Source organism: Mustela nigripes, chromosome 17 (genome assembly GCF_022355385.1).
Source record: "Mustela nigripes isolate SB6536 chromosome 17, MUSNIG.SB6536, whole genome shotgun sequence".
Taxonomy (NCBI): domain Eukaryota; kingdom Metazoa; phylum Chordata; class Mammalia; order Carnivora; family Mustelidae; genus Mustela; species Mustela nigripes.
In genome coordinates, this window is record NC_081573.1 from 17,916,105 (window position 1) to 17,937,104 (window position 21,000).

The 21,000-nt window shown below is 58.5% G+C and overlaps 1 protein-coding gene across 2 annotated transcripts in view; it reads right to left on the reverse strand.

The window, feature by feature from the left end:
• GRAMD1A (GRAM domain containing 1A) overlaps positions 1-19,417 on the reverse strand; it is a 20,389-nt gene extending 972 nt beyond the window's left edge. The window contains exons 1-18 of one of the 2 annotated variants that reach the window (XM_059383506.1): positions 19,251-19,415; positions 12,767-12,977; positions 12,660-12,680; positions 12,114-12,198; positions 11,872-11,975; positions 11,701-11,796; positions 10,896-10,976; positions 7,749-7,861; positions 7,413-7,563; positions 6,613-6,811; positions 5,520-5,663; positions 3,781-3,899; positions 3,550-3,692; positions 3,033-3,136; positions 2,773-2,946; positions 2,605-2,692; positions 1,418-1,525; positions 1,214-1,334 (exon numbers count right to left, since the gene is read on the reverse strand). In XM_059383506.1, the coding sequence (XP_059239489.1) occupies positions 1,214-1,334; positions 1,418-1,525; positions 2,605-2,692; positions 2,773-2,946; positions 3,033-3,136; positions 3,550-3,692; positions 3,781-3,899; positions 5,520-5,663; positions 6,613-6,811; positions 7,413-7,563; positions 7,749-7,861; positions 10,896-10,976; positions 11,701-11,796; positions 11,872-11,975; positions 12,114-12,198; positions 12,660-12,680; positions 12,767-12,977; positions 19,251-19,258 (2,070 nt within the window). In that variant the 5' untranslated portion in view covers positions 19,259-19,415. Of the gene's footprint in view, positions 1-1,213; positions 1,335-1,417; positions 1,526-1,710; positions 1,851-2,604; positions 2,693-2,772; positions 2,947-3,032; positions 3,137-3,549; positions 3,693-3,780; positions 3,900-5,519; positions 5,664-6,612; positions 6,812-7,412; positions 7,564-7,748; positions 7,862-10,895; positions 10,977-11,700; positions 11,797-11,871; positions 11,976-12,113; positions 12,199-12,659; positions 12,681-12,766; positions 12,978-19,250 lie in introns of those variants that run through there. The other variant, XM_059383507.1, reaches the window with a different exon arrangement.
• Positions 19,418-21,000: the final 1,583 nt, after the last annotated feature.

Sequence of the window (21,000 nt, forward strand, 5' to 3'; positions counted from 1 at the left end):
ACCGCTTAGATGCAGGGCAACACAGGTTGGCCTGGAGAAGCAAACTGGCTCACAGGACAGCCCAGTTCCATCTGAGTCTGCGGTAAACGCATCTGTGGAGTCAACTCTGTGTCCTTGGCAATTTAAGAGGAAAATCATCAGCATTTAACTTAGGATGGGGAGGCCATGCCATCCCTCTCTCTGGGTGATGTGACCCCAGCCTCGATCGCCTCCTGCCCTGTTCTGCGCAGCCTTCCCAGCACGAGCATCTCCCCGCCAGCCTGGTTTCAGGGTGCAACAAAGCCCCCCGAGGTGGGCTCCACGTATGGTCTCCAGTGACCACACACAATTTCGCCGTCATGCCCCAACTCGGGCTCTGATATCCTTGGGCACCCAGCCAATGCCAGCCTCTCCTCCGCTTCCCACCCCTCCTCCTCCCACCTTACGTACCACCCCAGTACCTGACCTTTGTGCTGACCCACCACCACATTAACGGAGCTCCTGCTGTGCGCGGGCACTGGGCTCAGGCTAATAACCGCAGAGACACGCGCAGTGTTTACTACGAGCACTATTCCAACGTTAACTCATTTGATCTTCACGCCCGTCTCTGAGGTAACAGCATGTACAGAGGAGGAAGCCAAGGCTGGCAATGGTGTAGTCACTCGTACAACGTCACACAGCGGAACTTGAACCTGGCCGTCTGCAGAGATGCAGCCACTGCACTACAGACAACGTTCGGGGCAACCCCTTCTGGAGATGAGACCCTCCTCGCATCCTTGGGAGGAACTCTTTCCCACCCTCATGTGACCCCTTAGTGGGAGTGGGATTCAAGGACCAAGCCTCGCCTGCCCCCCAGCCACTGTGATGGGTTCAGGGATGGACAGGCAAGCCCAGCAGCCAGTGAGAACGAGCCCTTCCCCTTGCGTGTCAGCCAGAGTGGCAGCTGCCACCTTGGTCAAGGGCAGGAGGGTAGGATACCACCAAATAAAGCCAACCCTGGCAGTGGGCAGAGGCAGGAGATGGCATGAGGGTGGCTGTCCCCAGCTATGCCTGAAGTCAGACACCGTGGACATTTTTCCTTGGCTGCGAGCCACCTCTTTCTTCCATTTTTCCAGCAACCCTGGGAGCTGGGGAATAGGACTGGCTTCCTCCTTGTACAGAGGAAGAAACTGAGGCCCAGAGGTAGCCTCACACCAGGATCCGAACCCAGGGCCCTGCAGCCCCACAGCCGCACCTCATCGAGGAGTTCCACGGATGCCCGCAGGATCTGTCTCCACTTGTGCACTTCAACGCTGTGGAACTGCTTCTGGAGGGCGAGGATCTCCGCCCACTCCGTGGCCGTCTGGGGGAACTTGCTGCAAGGGGTGCAGGGCCTGAGCTGGGCGGCGGCCTCGCCCGACCCGCCCAAGTCCCCAGCCCCCTCGGGCCCCCCACTCACCCCTTGGCCAGGGCCAGACTGTGCCAGGACTCGAAGGTGTGGGCCGTCCTCTCCAGGGACCAGAGGCGGTAAAAGAGGAGGACATTGAGGGCGATGAGGACGATGAGGCTGAGGGCAGGGGTCAGAGGTCAGCGTCTGGACACAGAGGCTCTCCAACGTCAGCACCCACACAACCAAACCACAAAGGGGCATCACGATCACCCCGCTTTCCAGAGGAGAAAGTGGAATCAGAGAGGGTGACTGACATGCCTACAGTCACATAGTCCCTAAGCAGCAAAGTCAGGGATCGCATCCAGGCCTCGCCCCTGATGGCCACAGCAGGCTGCCTGGCTGGGAGAGCTGGGGACTCAGGGTCAGGAGAAGGGGCTGCAGCTAGGGGTTGAGGGGAGAAGGGAGGAGGGTGCAGGAAGCAGGGCCATACCTCACACAGATCCTGGGGAGGCAGCAACAGGAAGACAAAAGAGGTGAGAGCCTGCCCCGCCCCTCGAGTGTGCCACATGGCCCCTCTCTGGACTTTGGGCGCAGGGAAACTGAGGCCCAGAGAGGCTGAGTGTGTGACCAAGCTGACCCTTACCTGCAGGGTCTGCTGGAAGCTCAGACCTCACTTCCACATCCTCAGAGTTTCCTGTCTGTCCCCACCTCCCCTATCCCTGGCCTCTGTGCTCCCGGGTGTCCCTGCTTCACCCTCCATGGTCTCAGCTCAGGAATCCTCTGCTTTTCCGCAGCTTCCCTGTCCCGGCCCTGTCCCCCAGCACCCTGGCCTGCTGTCAGGTCTCTAGTCAGCTCTGTGTCCCCAGTGCCCCCCAGCTTAGGGCTGGACACAGAAAATAGGACTGAGATGTATGACAGAGCTTTCTCCCCACATCTTTCCTGGTTCCCCTCATTCTACCTCCTCTGGGTGCCTGCTCACCCAGAAAGCCCTCCCTGCCCCCAGGCTGTCAGGCTCCTCTGACCTCCCAAAGCCCTCAGGGCCTCGCTCTCCCAGCAGGGACAGACTTCTCCACCACACACTGGGCACATTCCAAATATCTTCTCCCTCCATCTCCGCTATGCTAAAAAGTGAGCCCACACTCCCACTCCACTAGATGCCCAAAGAGGCCCAGAGAGGCCAGACGCCTGCCCGAGGTCACACAACCAGAATGCAGATCCAGGCCTGTCTGACCCCACAGCCCCGGCCCCTTACTCACACCACGCTGATGAGAACCAGGGCGCTGGGGACGCCTGCCCCAGGGCCTGGGTCCGCGGACGGTTCAGAGAAGCGAGAGCTGAGGGAACCTGAAGGAGAGCACCGTGCCATCAGACAGAGCCATGCCAGCACACCCACCAGGGCCCCGGCCCGGCCCGAGGGGACACACCTGAGGTGTGCATGCCCGCCCGGGCGCAGGGGTCCGGGTCCGGGTGCTGGGGCCCGTCGCCATGACCCCTCCAGCTCAGGGGCCGCTTGCGTCGCCGCAGGCCTGACAGCAGTGTGCGCGCGTCCTTCCCACCTTCCTCCAGGGACAGCTTCTCCGCCTTGGCAAGCTCCCGCTCTGTGGACGCAGGAGGGGCCTCTGCGTGGCTGCACCCGGCCAGCCGGGCCACCACCCCATCCCCAGCCGGGCCGACCTCCCCCTACCCAGGTGGTGGAAGTAATCTTCAATGCCGCTCCAGGAGTTCTTCTCGATGAGAGACTTCACGAGGCTCCAGGGCTGCTTCCGGTAGCGGATCTCAGAGGACACCCTGGGGTCGCGGGGGACAGGAGGAGGGGGTCAGGGTCTGACTCCGATCACTCCAAGGAGGTGCTTTCCTTCCCCCAATTCAGAGAGGGTCCCTTGTCACCCACAGGCCAAACCGACACACCTTGGCAAGTCTCCCAGATTTAGCAATGCCCTGCGCCCCCCGCAGTTAGGCCCGCACCTGGCCCCGATTCTTCCGTCTTGCTGCTGTGCCCCAGCTCCACCCGGGGTCCAAAAGACAGCTCAGCCCACCGCAAACTGAGCTCATCTTCCCCCAGACCTGTCCCTCGCCCCCTTCCCCATCCTGGTGGACGGCAGCTCTGGGCCCGTTGGCTCAGGCCAAAACCCTGGGGCTGTTCTGCCACCTCTCCCTGAGGGAGGGGACTCTGTCAGGGGAGGGGCCGGGCCACTGCTCACCGCAGCCGGGCCTTGTTGCGGGCAAGGCCCAGGATGCAGTAGCGGTGGGCAGTGTAGAAGTAGTCCTGGTACGGGATGCCCTGGGTCAGCACCTCGGAGTCCACCACGCAGCCGCCCGCCTGGGGGCCGCGCCGGAACAGTGTCTGTGGGGAGGAGGGAGGAGGGAGTCAGGGCCCCCCGAAGCCAGCCCGGGCTGCCCAGCCTGCCACTCTGCCCTCCACCCGGGCCCACCTGTGTCTCCACCACGGAGGCGCTCTTGGGGCCCAGGGGGTTGCTGATGGGGATGGTGTACGTCAGCACTCGGCGCTGGTGGCACTTGTTGTCGCCACTCCAGGGACTCAAGGTCACATCTGGGAGAGGCAGGGAGGAAGGGACAAAATGAGGACACCATTCTCCAGTCTTCTGCCCACAGGCTGTGGGAACTAGACTTTTTTGGACCATTCTAGTGCTCCGGGACCTCGCCCCCAAACCTACCCTGCCCCCGTGCCCCATCCTTCCTTCTGGAGCCCTAAAACCTCAGATGTTGGTTAAGACTCTGAGCTGGGACCTCTCTCTTCCCTATGCTTGTCACTCATCCTGGGGCCATCTCATCTGCTTCTGCAGCCTCAGTTTCCCTCTCTGTACCAGTCCTGGCTTCTCCTGTGTGCCTCAGACCTAGGGTCCTGTGACCTCCTGAACACCTTCCCTCGGGAGTTCCCCAGACACCTCACACCCAGGAGGTCCCACACTGGCCTCAGCATCCCCCTTCCTCTCGGGGTCCCAGTGCAGGGGTGGCCCCACCATACTCCAGACTCCTCCAGAGCCCTGGGCCCTGCCCTGGACACTCCCTCCTCCTTGTGTTCACTTAAACCGAACATCGCTCCTCGTTCAGTCCATCCCTGCCTGCCCAGGGTCCCATTCCACCCCCCTGAGTTTCTGGTCTCGATCTCCACCTCTGAGGTCCAGGGGTAGCTTCTTAAAGCCAAGCCTGCCCCTGCCCATAACCTGCCTAGAACAGTCCATGGCTCTCCAGGGCCCCCGGACAGAATCTGAGTTCCTCAGTCTGATGTGCCTGTCCCTCCAGGACATGAGCATAGTTTTGGAGGACTGTGGGGCCCCAAACCAAGGCACGCTCTCTCTCATTCTGCAGAAAATTCTACCTGACTCATCTTCATCAACACAAAAAAAGAAACAGAGGAAAGACGACTAACTGACTAGCCCCTCCCCTGCTTGAAACCCTCCCACAGCCTCCTGAGCCGTTCAGCTGGTCCCACCGTGAACCCTTCTGTGCCACCTGGCACTGTGGCTTCACCTCACCACACATGGCCACAGAGGCCCAGCTTCAAGGGATTCTCCCAGTGTCTGCCCCCGGCCTCAGGGCCTTTGCAGATACCCCGCTGGCCTCCTGGGTTTCTCTCCCATCTCCTTGCCTTTCCCCAGAAGAGCTCCTCCTTCAGACCTTGGTTCCTTCATCACATCCTTCCAGGAGCTTCTCCTGAGACCCCTCAGGTCACAGACTCCCCTCTGGCACTCTGTCCCCGCACATCTGTGACTTATTTGTGTGTCTGTTTACTGTCATTCTCACTAGATCATAGACTTCATCTATCCTGGCCTCCGTACAAATCTGACAGGGCGGCCACTAAATGTGTGATTGTCAACTTGCGTTTATTAAGTGCTTACTGTATACCACTGCTCTTAGCACGTGTCTAGTTATCGACTCATACAGCTCTCAGGAGACCTGGCTACAGCAGGGACTGTTATCATGCTCCTAACACATGGACAGAGGAAGAAATGGAGGCAAAGAGGCTCGGAACCCTGCCTGAGGCCATTCAGCTAGTTAAGAGGCAGAGCCCGTCTGGTCTGGTCTCGCGGATGTGGCTTCTCACTTGCCCACCATCCCCTGGGCCACATCTGCTCTGCAGGGCTTGCTGGTCTCCTGCTTCCACGCCCCCCACTCCTCCCTTGCAGCCAGGGGAGCTCGGCCACCTGACCTGTAAACTTGCACTGCTGCAGGAAGCCCTGCAGGAAGGGCGAATCTGAGAAAAGCATCTGCTGCAGCCGCTCGGCTCCCACGTGGAAGACGGAGTTGATGAGGAGCCGGCCGGAGAGATCGGGCAGCAAGGCGGCCAGGTCAGCTGGGGGACAGGGAAGGACGGCAGGGGCTGCATTGCTCCCTCCTTGGAGCAGTGCCTCCGCTTCCCTTGGGTGACCGCTCCTCTCCACTCCCAGGCCTCGCGCAGTGGAAGGGCAGCCCCATCCTCGCGGGCTGGGGTGGACACGGACCGGAGCACCACTTGGCCCCTTTCTGCCCCAGGGGTGGCTTTAGGGCAGGCACATGTCCCCCCACTCAGCCAGCCAGAGCCACTGTGATCGGTTCATGGAGCAGCACACGCCCAGACCCAGGGGACTGCTGTCACTGGCATCACAGGGGTAGGCCTCTGATGGTCCCAATCAGCCTGGGCTCTCAGCTGCTGTGATTGGTTCAGGGGCAGGCCTGGGATCCAAGGTGGACCAATCAGAGCCAACCCTAGAGATTCTGGTGCCTCCGGTGGGAAAAGCAGGCTTTCTCCCTGCTAGGTTTGGTGGTGGGAGGCTGTTTTGGGGCTCTCTGTGCCCCCCTCCACCCAAGAATGGAGGCTACCTAAGAAGGAAGCCGGCAAATGGGAAATGGAAAGAGTAATAAGAAGAGCCAGCACCTACGGGCCTGAGCACTTTACAAACATTAACTCACTTTCATTCTCTTAACATCGACCCCATGAAGTGGGCAGGATTATTGCTAACCCCATTTTTCGGATGAGAAAAATGAGGCTCGAAGCGTTAAATAATGTGCCCACGTTACCCAGCTAGGAGGCAGTGTGGCCAGCATTTGGGCCCGGGCAGCCTGGCTCACAGTCTGTGCTCTTACCCATCCGCTCTGCTGCCTTCGAGCCAGAGCTAGACAGACAGATTTCTAACAGCACCATCTGAATGCCTGCACCCCCTGGACTTTTTAGTCCGAGGAGCCAACCAATCCCATGCTGACGCCAGTCTGAGCAGGGGCTGTCCCGTGGAAGCAAAGCAAATGCCTGGGGCCACCTGCCTCACCTTCCTCCCCTGTGGACGAGGAAGAGTTGCTCGTGTCTGTCAACAGCTCCTCACTGCGCAGCAGGTCCAAGGGGCCCAGGGAGGTGGGCCCCTCAGGCGGGGTCGGCTCAGTGCTCGGTGGTTCAGCCACCGGGGTCACGGTCTGGCTGGAGGAGGCATCTGGCTGGCTGTCCGTCTGCTCCTCCTTGTCCTCCTCGGCCTGCAGAGAAAGGCTGACTCCAGCTCTGTCCCCCTCCATTCCAGCCTGAGGGCTCCCCCACCCCGTGTGCCCACATTGGCCATAAGGATGGAGACTGGAGGAAACTTGATGCTGGGGGTTCGCGTGTGCACGAAGCTTCCAGCCGAGCCACAAGGGGCCCTGGGGCTGCCCAGATGAGGGCCCCCTCAGCCCCTATCAGGCCTGTCCTGGGTGCCTGGGCCATAAACCTTCTCATGCCTCTTGTGCCCTTCTGTCTATCCTTCCGTGCCTTGTCTGTCCAGCTCTGTCAGTCCATCGTTCCTTCCATCCATCCATCCATCCAAGCCTTGCTTCTTCTGTCTCAGTGTCTTCCTGTCTTCTGCCCTTTCACCTCTCTCTCTCATTCTGTTTCCTTTGCCCACCTTAGCTCCATCCCATCCCTCTGTCCATCCTCTCCCTTATCCCTCCATCCGCCTCTTCTCTGGCCCTGTCGGTCCCCTCCCCATCCCACCACCACCTCTCAGTCTGTTCCTCTCCCTGACCCCCCCCCCCCCCCCACACACACACACCGTCCTCTGTCTCTTGCCATCAGCATCCACTCTCAGCCCCATTCTCTGCTCACCCCATGGTCTGCATCACTGCTGGCTCGGGAAAGGTTGGGGGTGATGCGACCACGGCGCGAGCCCACCGGGCTCGGCTCTTGGCTGTTGTCAGCTGCCCCCGAGGGGGTGATATCACTCAGGGCGATCACGTCTCCCACTTCTTTGGAGCTCCTGTGGGGGAAAGGTAGGGTATGGGACTGCTGTATCTTTGCACCCCACACTATGCCCAGACTCTATGCCCACCTGGTTTCCCAGACTCTATGCCCACCTCAGTCCACCCGGGACTCCAGGAGCTCTGCACACAGAGCCTGTCGTCTCCCCCTACCCCGGGAACCAGCCACCAACCTCTGACTCACCCTAGACCATTCAGCTGCAAGGGGCAGACATAGTCCTCATCCTCGCTGGTGAGGCCCAGCTCGGAGCCATAGCACTGATGTACCAAGTGCCAGAGCTCACGGGGGCTCAGCGTCTGGGCAGACAGAACATGGGGTTGGCCTCCACTTTCCCAGAGCCCTTCTCAGCCCCAGCCCCGCAAGCCCTCAGGCCAGCATTCCCGTGGTGTCCACAAGGGGGCAGCAGTGTCCCCCCTCCAGTCTCCAGTTCCATCCGCCCCCTCACAGGGACTCAGGGTGCTCAGGACTGTCCCCTTAGGTCCTCACAAGACTCTCACATCCACAGGGTAGCATTCCCAGACTTACAGAGGAGAAGATGAGGCCGGGGGAGTGGAAGTCACGCGCCCGAGGTCCCACAAGCGACCTGGGGCAACTCAGGGTTCTACATGCAGCTGGACCCCAGAGCCAACGCTCCCACCCGCCATGCTGTCCTGCCCCGGACTGCTTTCCTAAGTGCTCCTGGCCACAGTGGCTGGAGGCCTGAGACGGAAGTGCAGTGACAGCCCAGCAGCAAGGCAGCCAGCCACCGTGTTATTACCAGGCGCCCTGTGGGCAAACTCACTGAATCTTCTAGAACAATTCTATAAAGCACTAACATCATTGTTTTAAAGCAATGATGCTGAGGCACAGAGGTGCTCCAGTGGCAGTGGTGAGATGTGACCCCCGGGGAGTGGGGGTGGGGGGACTGCTTTTGCATCTTGGAGCTGACCCCTGGGCAAGCCTGCCTCAGGAGAGCTAATCTGACCGAGCACTTATTCTGGGCCCAGCTCTGGCTGCTATGAAGTAGGGAATGGCCCTCTCTGATGGCGTTCAGTGACTTGCCCTGGGTCACTCAGCTCCTCGGTGATGGAGCGGAAACCCCAACCCTGGCAGTCTGGCTCCAGGGCTTGAACGTTGAACCCTCCCCTGCCCTCCCTCTCCCTGGAGGCCATGACCCTCTCTTGGACTCCTGCTCCAGCACCATCACCTCTAAGGATGGGCACAGCTGGAGCTGCCCCCGAGGGGACAGGACAGGAGTGTGGTACAGCTGGAAAGCAGGTTTGGCCTGCTTGGTTTTGTCAGCCAGTAGTCGCAGACATGGACCATGCCCACCTGACATCCAGCCATCCTCCCTCCCCACCAGCAGAAACCCAATTTGTTCAGGGCAAAAATCTTCCCCAGCCCTAGGGATAAATTATAACTGGTTTACACCAAGTTTTCCATCTTTCCTTTGCAACTGAGGTGGTCCTGTTAGCCAGTTCTAGCCGAAGACATGCAAAGAGCAATTGGCTTAAAGGGGGGTTTTCCTTCCCTGAAAAAGGAAAGTGCCCTTTTTACCCACCCATTTTCTCCTTCACTTTTGGACACTTTTGTGATGGAGGACGTGATGTCAAGGGCTGTGGCAGCCATCTTGTAACCATGAGGCAACAAGCATGTGGATAAAACATCAACATGCAGAAGGCAGACAGTGTGGAAGAATAAACAAGAGCTGGGGTCTTTATGGCATAGGGGGTACGGGGGAGAGCCCTCAAACCCGCCCTGGGCTGCCTGTCTCCAGACCTCTCGTAAGAGGAGCATTAGCATGATACAGAATCTAACTGCCATGGGTCACAACCTCAGCTCTGCCACATGAAAACCCTCATGACTACGGGCAAGGCTATCCCTCCACGCTTCACTAGTGAAACAGATAGCTGCCACCCAGGGTGGTTGTGAAGACAAAGTGAATTACTGCGTGTAATGCTCAGAGCAGTGCCTGGCACCCAGCAGCACCTGAAATATTTGCTAATATTATTACTCAGGAAGTAATTCAGTGTCTTTTTGCTTAAAGCACATGTGGTTGAGTTTTCTGTGACTTTCTGTGACTTGCAGCCACCTGTACAAACTCATGCAACCACAGCTGGCTTGGGGAGCCTGGGGGCCAGCCCACAGTAGGCCATCGGAATATGCCATGTCTAAAAGCCCTTACACAAAATGTCTTGGGGCAAGACATATGTCAAGATTAAGAAAGTTGCAGATCTAGGAAAGAGAGGCAGTGCCTGTACTGCACGTAGTAACATGGGACCAATAATGATGACTATATTATATTTAGTACACAATGCACAATATATCAAAGGTTCTCCAAGGGTGGTCCAAGGATTCCTGGGGATCCCCCAAGCCTTTCAGGAGGTCCATGCCACCAAAATTATTTTCATAAGTGTGGCTAAGTGTTACTAGTAGTATAAGATACTTCTTGCCTTTTTCACTTTTATTCTCACACTATTCCACTGTACAGTGGAATTTTCCAGAGGCTATGTGACACGTGACACTATCTTTTTCTGGGGGCTCATGCAGTGTGTGCTCGTGTATTCTTGTGGTTAAGAATTCCCCAGTTTCCACTTCTAATACAGTAACTATTGGTAGATTTAACCCCCTTAAACAAAAGCTCTGTGGAGAGTCTACCATTATTTTAAAGAGGGTTCTGGAAGCTACAGAGCTTGAGAATCACTGGAATATTCAATATTGAACAGACATGATAACTTTATGTTGAATTACGATCACATCTAAGATGCACCCGAGTTGAACACGTCAATATTTCTTGTCCTAAAACATATGAACGGTCACACGGAGGTAAACGTAGGCCTGTGCTGTTCACGAAGCACATGGAGCCGTTTAAGTTTAAGCAAATCAAAATGAAGTGAAAAACACAGATCTCCAGCTACCCTATCCACTTTCTGAGAGTTCAACAGGCCCGTGTGGCCAGCGGCTGCCATATTTGACAGCACGGATGGAGAATACGTTGATTTTAGTGGAAAGTTCTATTAGAGAGTTCTGCCATAGACTAGAAACAGCTGTGTCAGCTTGGGGCCGGACCTTGCTATGGCACACACAAAGGCACCTTCTCATTTTCAGAGCATTCTGCATTTGTGGCGGTGAAGCAAGGGCCACGGAGACACGGATACAGGTCGGTGGGGGCAGGGCCAGGCACTGGGGCCCGTGGTGGTCCCTGCTGGAGTCTAGGCAGGAAGCTGTAGGCAAGGCAGGCCTGTGCCCATGGAGGAGAGTGAAGGGGCCCTCCAGCTCCCCCAGTTTGGATCTCCTGGCTCCAGGATCCCCCCCTACCTCAATCCCCAATCCACTCTCACCCAGACCCACCTTTTCAAGCAGTGCATTCTGCCAGAGGCGGAAGATGAGGAGGAAGCAGCGGTCCCGGGCCCCAAAGGAGGTGAAGAAATGCTGCAGGAGAGAGGGAGCTGTGAGCATGCGGGGGCAGACATGGTCAGAGCAAGGGGAAGCTCCGTCACCACCCGCACTTTGTGCCTGGATCTCCATCCTGATGTATCCATTCATTCATCCCTTTATTCACTCTACAGAATGTTTATCCTGTGCCTAGCCTGGCACCAGACTGCGTCCCCATGAGGTGATGGCCCCTGGCCCCAGCCCCCAAGCTCCCAGTCCAGGGCAAGAAACAGGCATAGCCCAGAGCACTCTTCTAGTCTCCTTTGACCAGGAGGGATGATCACCTAATTCCACAAAGGGAAGTCTGCTGGGAAGTCTCCCCCCATTCCCTTCCTGTCTGAGTCATTGGTGTCAGGCAGCCATCTTGGGACCACAAGGCAACAATCATCAGAATAGAACAGAGCGTCAGGGAAGGCTTCCAAAGAGAGGGGACATCTGAGTTGATAGGTATGTGGGAGGGAAGAATTCTACTATTAATATGATCCCTGGGCAGCTGTGGTAGGGGTGAGGAGAGGGCAGACCACAGGCACTGACACGAGGGAGTGCAGGGGGGTCTGCGTCAGAGGTGATGGGAGCCTAGGCCAGGCCAATAGGGGTGGCAGGGGAATAGACAGAAAGCAAGGGATTCTGAGAGCTCAGCGTGCCGAATAAACAGGGCTTGGGGCAGCAGGGGCTGGCTGAGGCCGGTGCCCACAGTCCCCCAGCAGGTCCTCTGGCTCACCTTCTCGCTCTCAGTGCAGATCTGGATGGCATTGGGGATCAGCTTGGCTGTCTTCTCCTTCTTCAGACAGGTCACTTCCTTCAACTGGATGGAAATCTGAAGACGAGAGGCAGGTCAGAAGAGGCCCCAGGCCCAGTCCGCCCACCCCTCCTCGTCCCCAAGTCGGCTCACTGTTGTTTCCCAGCGGAAGATGTTGCTGTAGAAGCAGATCCAGTTCTCGGAGAGGTAGAGGCGGCCTTGGAGGAGGATCTCGCGCTGCAAGGCACAGGAGTAATCTGAGGCGGCCGAGGGGAGAGACGGCAGACACCCGAGTCATACACGCTGCGCCTGCCAGCGCAGGCAGGAGAGGCGGGAGGGCAGTGCGAGGGAACCAGGGCCCAGCCCGGGGATGGGATCTATGCCGCCGGACTCACCCACGATGAGGCGTTCGGCCTCCGGGAGCTTGCTGAACAGTTTCCGGAAGTCCTCGTTCCGCTGTTTGTACGTGGGGCTCAGCATCTGGAGGAGGTGGGTAGGTAAGAAGCCAACTGGGGGTTCACACCCCTCTACTTGTGCCCCACAAAGTGCCCAAAAGCCCCTCAGGCTCCTCAGCCCCCGGCCAGCTCTTGGAGGCTTCAAGTCTAGCTCCCGGCTGCCTTCCCCAGCCCACCCACGAGATTAGCCAGCAGGAAAACGGTCATTTACTGATTTCCACGTAAGCCTGTGCCAGGGACCCACTGGCATCACTCTTAGCAAGAGTTTCCTTTGGCTTTGTGAGGCTGGGACAGTGTCTCCGGACACCGACCCAGAGAAGTTAAGCAACTCACTCAGGGACACACAAGAAGTAAGGGGCAGTCCAGGATGTGACCCTAGATCTGCTGACCCCGGCACCTAATCCCTTGCCTGCTGCAGCCTAGGGCTCCAAGCCCGGCACCTGTCCCCCTCCCTTTCTCCCCTCCAGCCCCCTGCCCAATACTTACACTGTACCAGCTCTGCATCTTCTGCAAGAGAAAGGAACGGAGTCAGAATGAGCCCCTAAATTCCCCGGCCCTTCCCCCATCTCCCCACCCACTGGGCTTGCACCAACCTTGCTATTGCGGATGAAGTTCCGGCTGCCCAGACTCTGGGTGCTGGGTGTCCCAGGCACCCCACCCTTCTCTGAGGAGCTGTCTGACCCCTTCTCCACCATGGTGCCTGGTTCAGGCTCAGGTGGGGATCGGCTCGAGGGCAAGAGCTGCAGCCGCTTACGGAGAGACGGGGAGCTGCTTGGTGTGCTCCGGCCGGAGTGGGGGGTGGTGCTGGGGGAGGAGAAAAAGAGGGGCATTGGCGGGAAACAGGCCGGGTATGGGGATGGGTCTGTTTTAGGAGGCCCACATATCAGCCCATGGATCCCACCCACCCATTTGACTCCACTTCCAGCTGTGTGACCGAGTGAACAGCTCCCTAACACTCTGCACGTCTGTGACTTCGGCTCGGACCCATGGGTGGTTAAGTACGTGTCCTCGTCTGCTTGTCGGGGTGGTTCAGTGAATCATTACGTGTAAGGTGCTTGTAGTAGCGCCTGGCATAGAGTTAAGCTCTCAAGAAGATTGCTATTTTTAAAATTATTAATTCATTCATAAATATTTGAGTAGCCCCTCCCCACTCACTTGCTGGAGCTAAAACCCTAAGCACGTGCTTCGTTTGCTTCTTGTTCACTCTTCACTTCTGATCTGTTAGCAAGTCCCACCTGCTCTACCTCCAAAATCTACTTCCATTACACCCATTTCCCCTGCTCCTGCGCCCTGTCCCAGCCTCCATCCTCACCGCCCCCCACCCAGGACATCACAGTAGTCTCCCTGGGTTCCCTGTCCCCATCACCACCCCCTGCAGTCAGCCCCCTACACCAGAGGGAGCCTGTGAACCTGACTTGGGTCAGGGCCCTTCTGGTCAGAGCCTCTCCGGCCTACACTGTACACCAGGTAAAGGCCAAGTCCTCACCTCGTCACCCCAGGCCCTGGCTTGGCTCATACCCTCCACTAGAGCTTCCCCCACCCGCAGCGCCCTTTTGTCCCTAAGCTCACCTACTGCATTCCCACATCAAGGCCTCTGTACTTCTGTTTCCTCTGCCTGGAATGGCCTTCCATATCCCAGCCCACCAGGGTCTTACTCGGCTCAAATGCTCCTCTTCCCCTGGGGACCCAGCCCCCAAGGCCCACTTCACACCAACTGGACACACCACCTGGAGTCATTTTGCCTATTGTTACCTCCGGCTGTGAACTAAGGTCTTAGTCACCACTGTGTCCCTGGCACACAACACTGTACCCAACACGGAGTGAACTCTCAAGAAACATCGGTGACTGCAGGCATGCTCTTGCACTGGCTAGAGCAGGAGCAGCAGAGGGACACTTGCTGGCATCGTACCAAGACGCTGGCAAGCTCCCCGTACAATTACGTATTCCTCAGGCAACCCTGGACACGTGACGGTATCGCCATCCCCGCTTCCCGGAGTAGAAGCCAGGACTCGAGGCCACCAACCACCGGTCCCAGGATGCACCGCTGCTTGAAGCCAGGGCACGACTCTACCACAGTGGACTCCATCACCTCTAGGAGGGGGGCAGATGGGGGTCCCTGGATCACCTGGGGCTCCTCAAACTTCCCTCTCTTGTCTCCAAGCTCCAGCACATGCTGTTCCCTCACTGTGGACTGCCTCTGGCCTTCCCTGGCTGGCGAATTCGTGTGCCTCTCCCAGGGCTCTTGGTTGCTACCCCTCCCTCTCAGACAGGGCTTCCGTTGTGCCTCCCTAGGGACCTCTGGCAGCTCCCATCCTGTCGCTAACCACTCTCCTGCACTCTGCCTCTGCATCCCCCACCCCAGCCCCGACTCCTTCTGGGCAGTCACTTGTCAAACCATAGCTCCGTTTCCCCCACAGGTCTGTGAGCTCCCTGACAGCAAGGTACTGGTCACTGCTTTGTCCCTAGTACTGCCCAGGCCAAGACCCAGGGTAGGCATTCCAGTCACACTTAGGAAATGAGTTTGTGGAATAAAATAAGTAAGTAAATAAATGAAATAGGTGGTGATCTGGGCCACTGTCACGCCCCCCCCGCCCCCACCCCTTGCCTGGAGCTGGCTTCTCCCAGGTCTCCCTGACACCTATCCCCCACTCTGCTCCCCACCGGTGGCCGGTGGGGGGCCTGTGAATGCCTGAGTCGGGTTGGGAAACTCCCACCCCGGGCCCACTGCACCTGACTCGAGGGAAATGAGCCTCTGGACCCTCTCATCAACCCCTTGCTCACTCTTCCCCAGCTCCTCCCTTGCCTGTTCCTCTACGACAGGCTTCCTCACCCCCTTCATGTTCCTGCTCAGTGGACACTTCTCTGAGTCAGCTTCCTCGCTTCTCTATTCAAACCACACTCCCACCTTTCGATCCCTCTCCATCTTTTTCCACAGCACTTACGACACTTGACCTGCAGTCCTGTCCCTCTCTGCGCTCCGCGGGGCGTGGGGGTATGTTTCCAGCCACCTTCCTACTATCTAGAACAAGGCTGGGGCACGGACCATTTGCTCCTGTGGACCGACAGGCTGAGCGCCCCTCTCCCCTCACAGGACCGGGATTCAAGTAGGGGGAGACTTGCCCAACCCTCAGCAAACCCGTCACTTGCTCCCCATGTGGCTTGGGGGCAAGTGTCTGCACCTGTGCCTCATTTTCTTCCTGACCATGGTGAGACTAATGACATCACCTCACAGGGTTACTGGGGGAGAAAGTGAGGTAACAGACAGCTGACCCTTGAACAGCACAGGTTTGAGCTGTATGGGTCCACTTAAACGGAAATCGTATTCAATAAATACAATACAGTCTTCTAAAGGTATTTTCTTCATGATTTTCTTAATACCATTTTGTCTAGATTACTTTATTGTAATACAGTACATAATACAGATAGTATACCAAAAAACGTGTTCACTGACCGCTCACGGTATCAATAAGCTTCTGGTCATCAGTAAACGATAAGGAGCTAAGTTTGGGGGGAGTCGGAAGGAATACACTGATTTTTCAATTGCAGGGCAGGTCAGCACCCCTCACCCCTGCGTTGTTCAACGTCAAGGGCAAATAAATCCCAGCACGAGAGATGCACTCTGGTTTGATCAGTAGGTTCTGTGGGACTAAAACGGAGGCCAAGGTCCTGCCCCTGCCCCAGCGCACCTGTGCTCAAGAGGCCAACGCTGACCCCGACGGGGACCACACACACACACCTTGGCCCAGGGCGCAGGGCCCACACTGACCCCAATCTCCATCCTGCACACGCTAAGAACGGATTAAGCACATGCCCTGCGCCAGGCGCTGGGGACACGGAAGTGAACAAAACAGATACGGTCCTGGCCTGCAGGGACCTGACATTCCAGTTGGGGAACCCAGATGAGCAAAACAAGAACACGTGTCAAATGGAGACACTGAGCTCAGGCACCCCCCACGCGAGGCACACAGGCAGCCCTGAGGCTTGTGAGATCCACAGTAGACCTCTGGGGGTGGAGCCCAGGATGGGGAAGTGCATTTAAGTTTGAGGACCATGGAAACAAAGGAGGGTTAAGTGGCTGGGTGGGTGGGGTGCAGGGCACACTTGAGCTCAGCCGGAGTATGAAGAGTAGCTTAGACAAAAACGCAAGGGAAGACTGTGTTAGAAACAGGGGTGTGGCATTCAGGGACAGGACTGAGCCTGGCAGGTCTGAGAAGTGAGTTGGCCAGCAGGGCAGGGGAAGGAGGACAGGAGGGCACAGGCCGCCCCCCTCCAGGCCCCTCAGGCCCAGGTCAGGAGTTTGGGCTTCCCCCTGAGGGCAGTGGTGAGCTAGGAGTAGTTCTGAAGGAGGGGGTGACCACTTTCCTCCCCTGCCCCATCTTCTCACCTCTCTAGCCCGAAATGCAGATGCCTTCTCCACCTGCCCTACTCTCCCACGGCCACGGGCCTACAGGAGGGTGCCTAAGGACAGGCCTGATAACACACAGACAGGGCAGGGCCTATGGCCCCCAGATCTTGCTTTTCTGTAGAAGGAAGAGGAAGTGTTCGAGAGCAGGCACAGGCCTGAGGCTGCCCAACCAGGCAGGCTGCTGCAGAGGGAAGGGAGGAGCCCGTTGCGGCTGGAGGACCGTTATGGGGGGCAGGGACTAGGAAGAAAACAGGGTTTTGCCAGTGCAGACACCTTTCTTCGGACTTCCTGGGCCTACACAGGCCTAGAGCTCCCTCTGGTCAAACAGGGGCAGTGCACACACAGGTGTGCATTTAAGGGAAACGTGGTATGGGTCCCACGCAGCCAGTATAGGCAAAAGGTACTTCCCCATCGTTGCAAGAAGTTTCCCCCCTCCATCCACCTCACAGCAGAGCTCCCACAGGTGTGTCAGCCTTGCACCCAGAGCCGCAGGATTCTAGAATAAAGATTCACACAGCTGCAGCATGATAAGTATGCTACAGCCACAAAGTCCCAGAAGTTACACACACACACACACACACACGCCTGTCCAGGATGCATGTGTGCAGCTGCAGAGGGTCACAGAAACCACAGAAAGTTCCAGATATATGACATTCACACAGATGGCCATAAGAAAGTCTCTGAGAAGAGGTGAAAGCAAATCACATTCTACAGGGACAGCCATACACGTAAAAGAGCGGTCACAAAGGAACTCAGCCGATGCAGGTACCCTGTAGATAAATTTAAGCCGTAGGGTCAGCTCGGCTCTCCTGGTGTTCACAGCCTGGTGGGGAAGACACAGTGAAGGACTGCTCTAACGTGGCAAGGGACGGAGGGGTCAGCAGTCTCTGTTGTCGCCAGAGAACCCAGACATTCACACAGCCATGAAGGACCCAGGAGGTCACGGACACAGCTTAAAAACACAGTGGCCAGGGGCGCCTGGGCGGATCAGTGGGTTAAAGCCTCTGCTTTCGGCTCGGGTCATGATCCCGGGGTCCTGGGATCGAGCCCCATATCGGGCTCTCTGCTAAGCGGGGAGCCTGCTTCCCTCCCCCCTGCCTGCCTCTCTGCCTACTTGTGATCTCTCTCTGTCAAATAAATAAATAAAATCTTAAAAAAAAACACAAAAAAAAACAAAAAACACTGTGGCCAGCTATGGAAATAATGCATGAGACGTGCTTTATAAAATGTAGCACGGGAACAACGTGAGCAGTCATTACTGCTCCGAACAGTCAAGGGTACACCCGAGGTCTCAGGAAAGAGGGTCCCGCGCCCACTGAGAGCCACAAGGGATCTCTCTTTGTGCTCTCACACACACAAAGCCCCGGGGGTCTCCGCTGCATACACACAGAAGCCCAGGCACAAACAGAACTGTCACCTACGGATTACAGAGACACATAGGAATTTTCACACCAAGATGTAATCAGAAGTAAATTACAGGCACAGCCCCAGACAGTTCCAGCCATATACCCAGGCCCTGGACACACAATGTCACCTAGGGACACACACAAGTCACTTACATTTGCACCAAGAGTGAACGTGTTCAGAGATAAATTATAGGCACAGACAGAGACAAAGGATGATAGCTGTAAACACCGTGTCCACATACCACCAAGTCACAACTGGACACACAGGCAACTTACGGAGAGGCCTGGAGCCACAGATGTTATCCGAAGCAAATTTCACAGACACACGCACAACCAGGGAGGATCTCCGCTCTCTGCACACTCGGAGATCTGAAGTGTACACACACTCCGAAGTCACAAGCAGGCGTGCATGGTCTGATAGGATGCAATAACACATCACACACATACACAACCACAGAAGGTCACAGCCACGCACACAGAGCCTCTCACATACACACACACAAAACTGGAGACAGCAATCAGACATACTCAGGAAATTTACTGGAACACATGGAGCCACAGATGGAGTCTGACGTAAATTACACACAGCCAGAGGATGCACAGGAAGAATACAGACAGGCAGACACACACTTCCAAGACACCTACAATGGAGACTCCAAAACATAGCGGGCCCAGACAGGGAGGAGGTCAATTCCGGCCCCACGACCTGGGGAATTTCAGGCACAAGGCCGGCCGGACGGCCACGAAGCCCCCACCCCCAGCGGCACCAGGACTCGCCACAGACAGAGGCGGTGGGAGGGGGCCCAGGCCGGGATGGGGGTTGCTCCCGAGCTCCGTGGACTGTGCGCGGGCCAGCGAGGGGCTTGTGTCCGCCTAGCCTGCACCCCAGGCCCAAAGCCCGGGGTCAGACTCGCACCCACTCTTCGCCTCCCGGACCGCGTCCGGCTAGGCCGGAGCCCTCCCCCGCAGGCCCCGCTCCCCGCGGATGATCCCGGGACCCCCACCAAAGCCCCGCCACCCCGGCGCGTCTCGCCCTGGCGGTGACGAGCCTGGGTCGGCCCCCTCCTCTCCCCCGCCGTCAGCGCCGAGGCCCCAGTGCAGCGCCGGCCCCCTCCCCGCCCCCACCCGGTCGCGCCCACCGCCGCCCCCCTCCCGCCTCGGATCCGGTCGCGCCACCCTCCCCTCAACCCCGAGCCGGGCGCGCGTGCAGCCCGGGACCAGCCGGCCGCGTCCTCCCGCCCGCCGCGCCCCCGCTCGGGTCCTTACTCGAACATGGATGCGGCGCGGCGGGCGCGCCCGGCCGCAGGGCTGGGCCGGCCGAGCGGGGCTGGGCTGAGCTGGGCGTCCCCGCGGGGCACCTGCCTCGCCTTCCGGGGCCGCCGCCCCCACCCGACCGCGTCGCCCGCGTCGCCCGCCGCAGCCCGCCGCCCGCCGCCCGCACAAAGGCCGGAGCCCCGGAGCCGCGGGAGCCGCCGCAGCGTCAGCTCACCCTTACCGCCCCCGCCCCGTCGCGTCACGGCGCCGCCCCCGCCCGCGCGGGAAGGGGGGCGGCGCGGCGGGAGGGCCCTCGGACCGAGGGAGTGAGGGGGAGGGGCGCCGACGGGCCCGGCGGGAGAGAGGCGGCTAGCGAGAGTTGGAGACGCAGGGCCGGGGGCGCAGGGGGAGGGCGAGCGCTCCGGGGAACCGAGAGGGGCGGCTGGGACGCCGGAGATACCGAAACAGGAGAAAGGAAGGGAAAAGAGAGACGCTGGGAATCGAAGGAGGCAGCGAAGTGAACAGAGGAGAGGGAGGGACAGAAAGAGAAACAGATTCGATTCAGATGAAACGCGGACATGGCAGCTGCCTTGGCTCGGGCCGCGACCCTCTCCCCTGATACCCGGAAAGGGTACTTTCAGCTCCCCTTCTGCCCCCTGGCCGGGAGCTGCCGGCCGCCCGGGTTGGAACCGGAGACGGGGAGCGGGGGCGGGGGGGGGGCGGGCTGGGGGGGGGGGGGGGGGCGGGGGGGTGGGGGATCTGGGGAGGGGGGGGGGGGGGGGCTATGGGCATCGAGGAACCAACGCTGGCGGGAAGGGGTGGGACCTGGAGGCCGCCTCCGTCCTCCGGTGCGTTTCCGCCCACCCACCCCTCTCCTAGTGTTGGCCCAGGAGGTCCTCCAGGTCTGGGGACCTCTCACTGTCCCAGTCCCCGTTAGCCAGACCAAGTTAGAATCTAGCCTCCCTGGCTCTTAACTGTGCTGTGACCTTGGGCAAGTCACTCTGGCCCTGGAAATCTCACCAACTCACCAACCAATGTGGTAAGGGGCATTCCCACGGGACAGCGCGGGGGACTGCAGCCCTTTTACAGGTGGGGAAGCCCTGCCTCAAAGAGGGGAAGTGACTTGGCCCAAGTCACTCCGGGGTAGGCTGCAGAGCTGGACACAGCCCTGCAGGGACTGTCTGAGTCTGTTAGTGTCTCTGGACTGCTGGTGTGAAAGCCCGGAAATGTGAGTCCCACCTCACAGCTCTCGGCCAGAGGCACCCCAGCACGGGAACTTGCGCCCCACCCCTACCTCCAACATGCTGTCCTACCGCTTGAAAAAATTCTATTCCCATCTCTCTCCCCACCTTTGCAGCCCCCGTCCCCCAATAAGCCCCACTCTGCTTCCTTTTGGTGACTGGCAGGCCCCAAACTTCATCTTTCCTGGCCCCTCTCTTGCCCTCACACCCACTTCCAATCTCTCAGCCATCCCTGGCCACTCCAAGCATAAAATCTCTCCAGAATTTAAACTCTTGGCTCATACGGCCCCTGTCCAGGACAGCACAGTAGTCCTTTGGCTCTTCCAATCCTACCTCCTATAGTCTGCTCCCGACCTGCAGCCAGAGAGAACCTATGAACCCCAGAGCTAGGTTAGGGTCCTCCCAGCTCAGAACCCTCCTGTGGCTCCACCTCACTCCAGATAAAAGCAAAGTCCTCCCAAGGTGGTGACAAGGGCCACCCTTAGGCCAAGTCCACCCAAGGCGCAAGGGTGGTCCTGGTC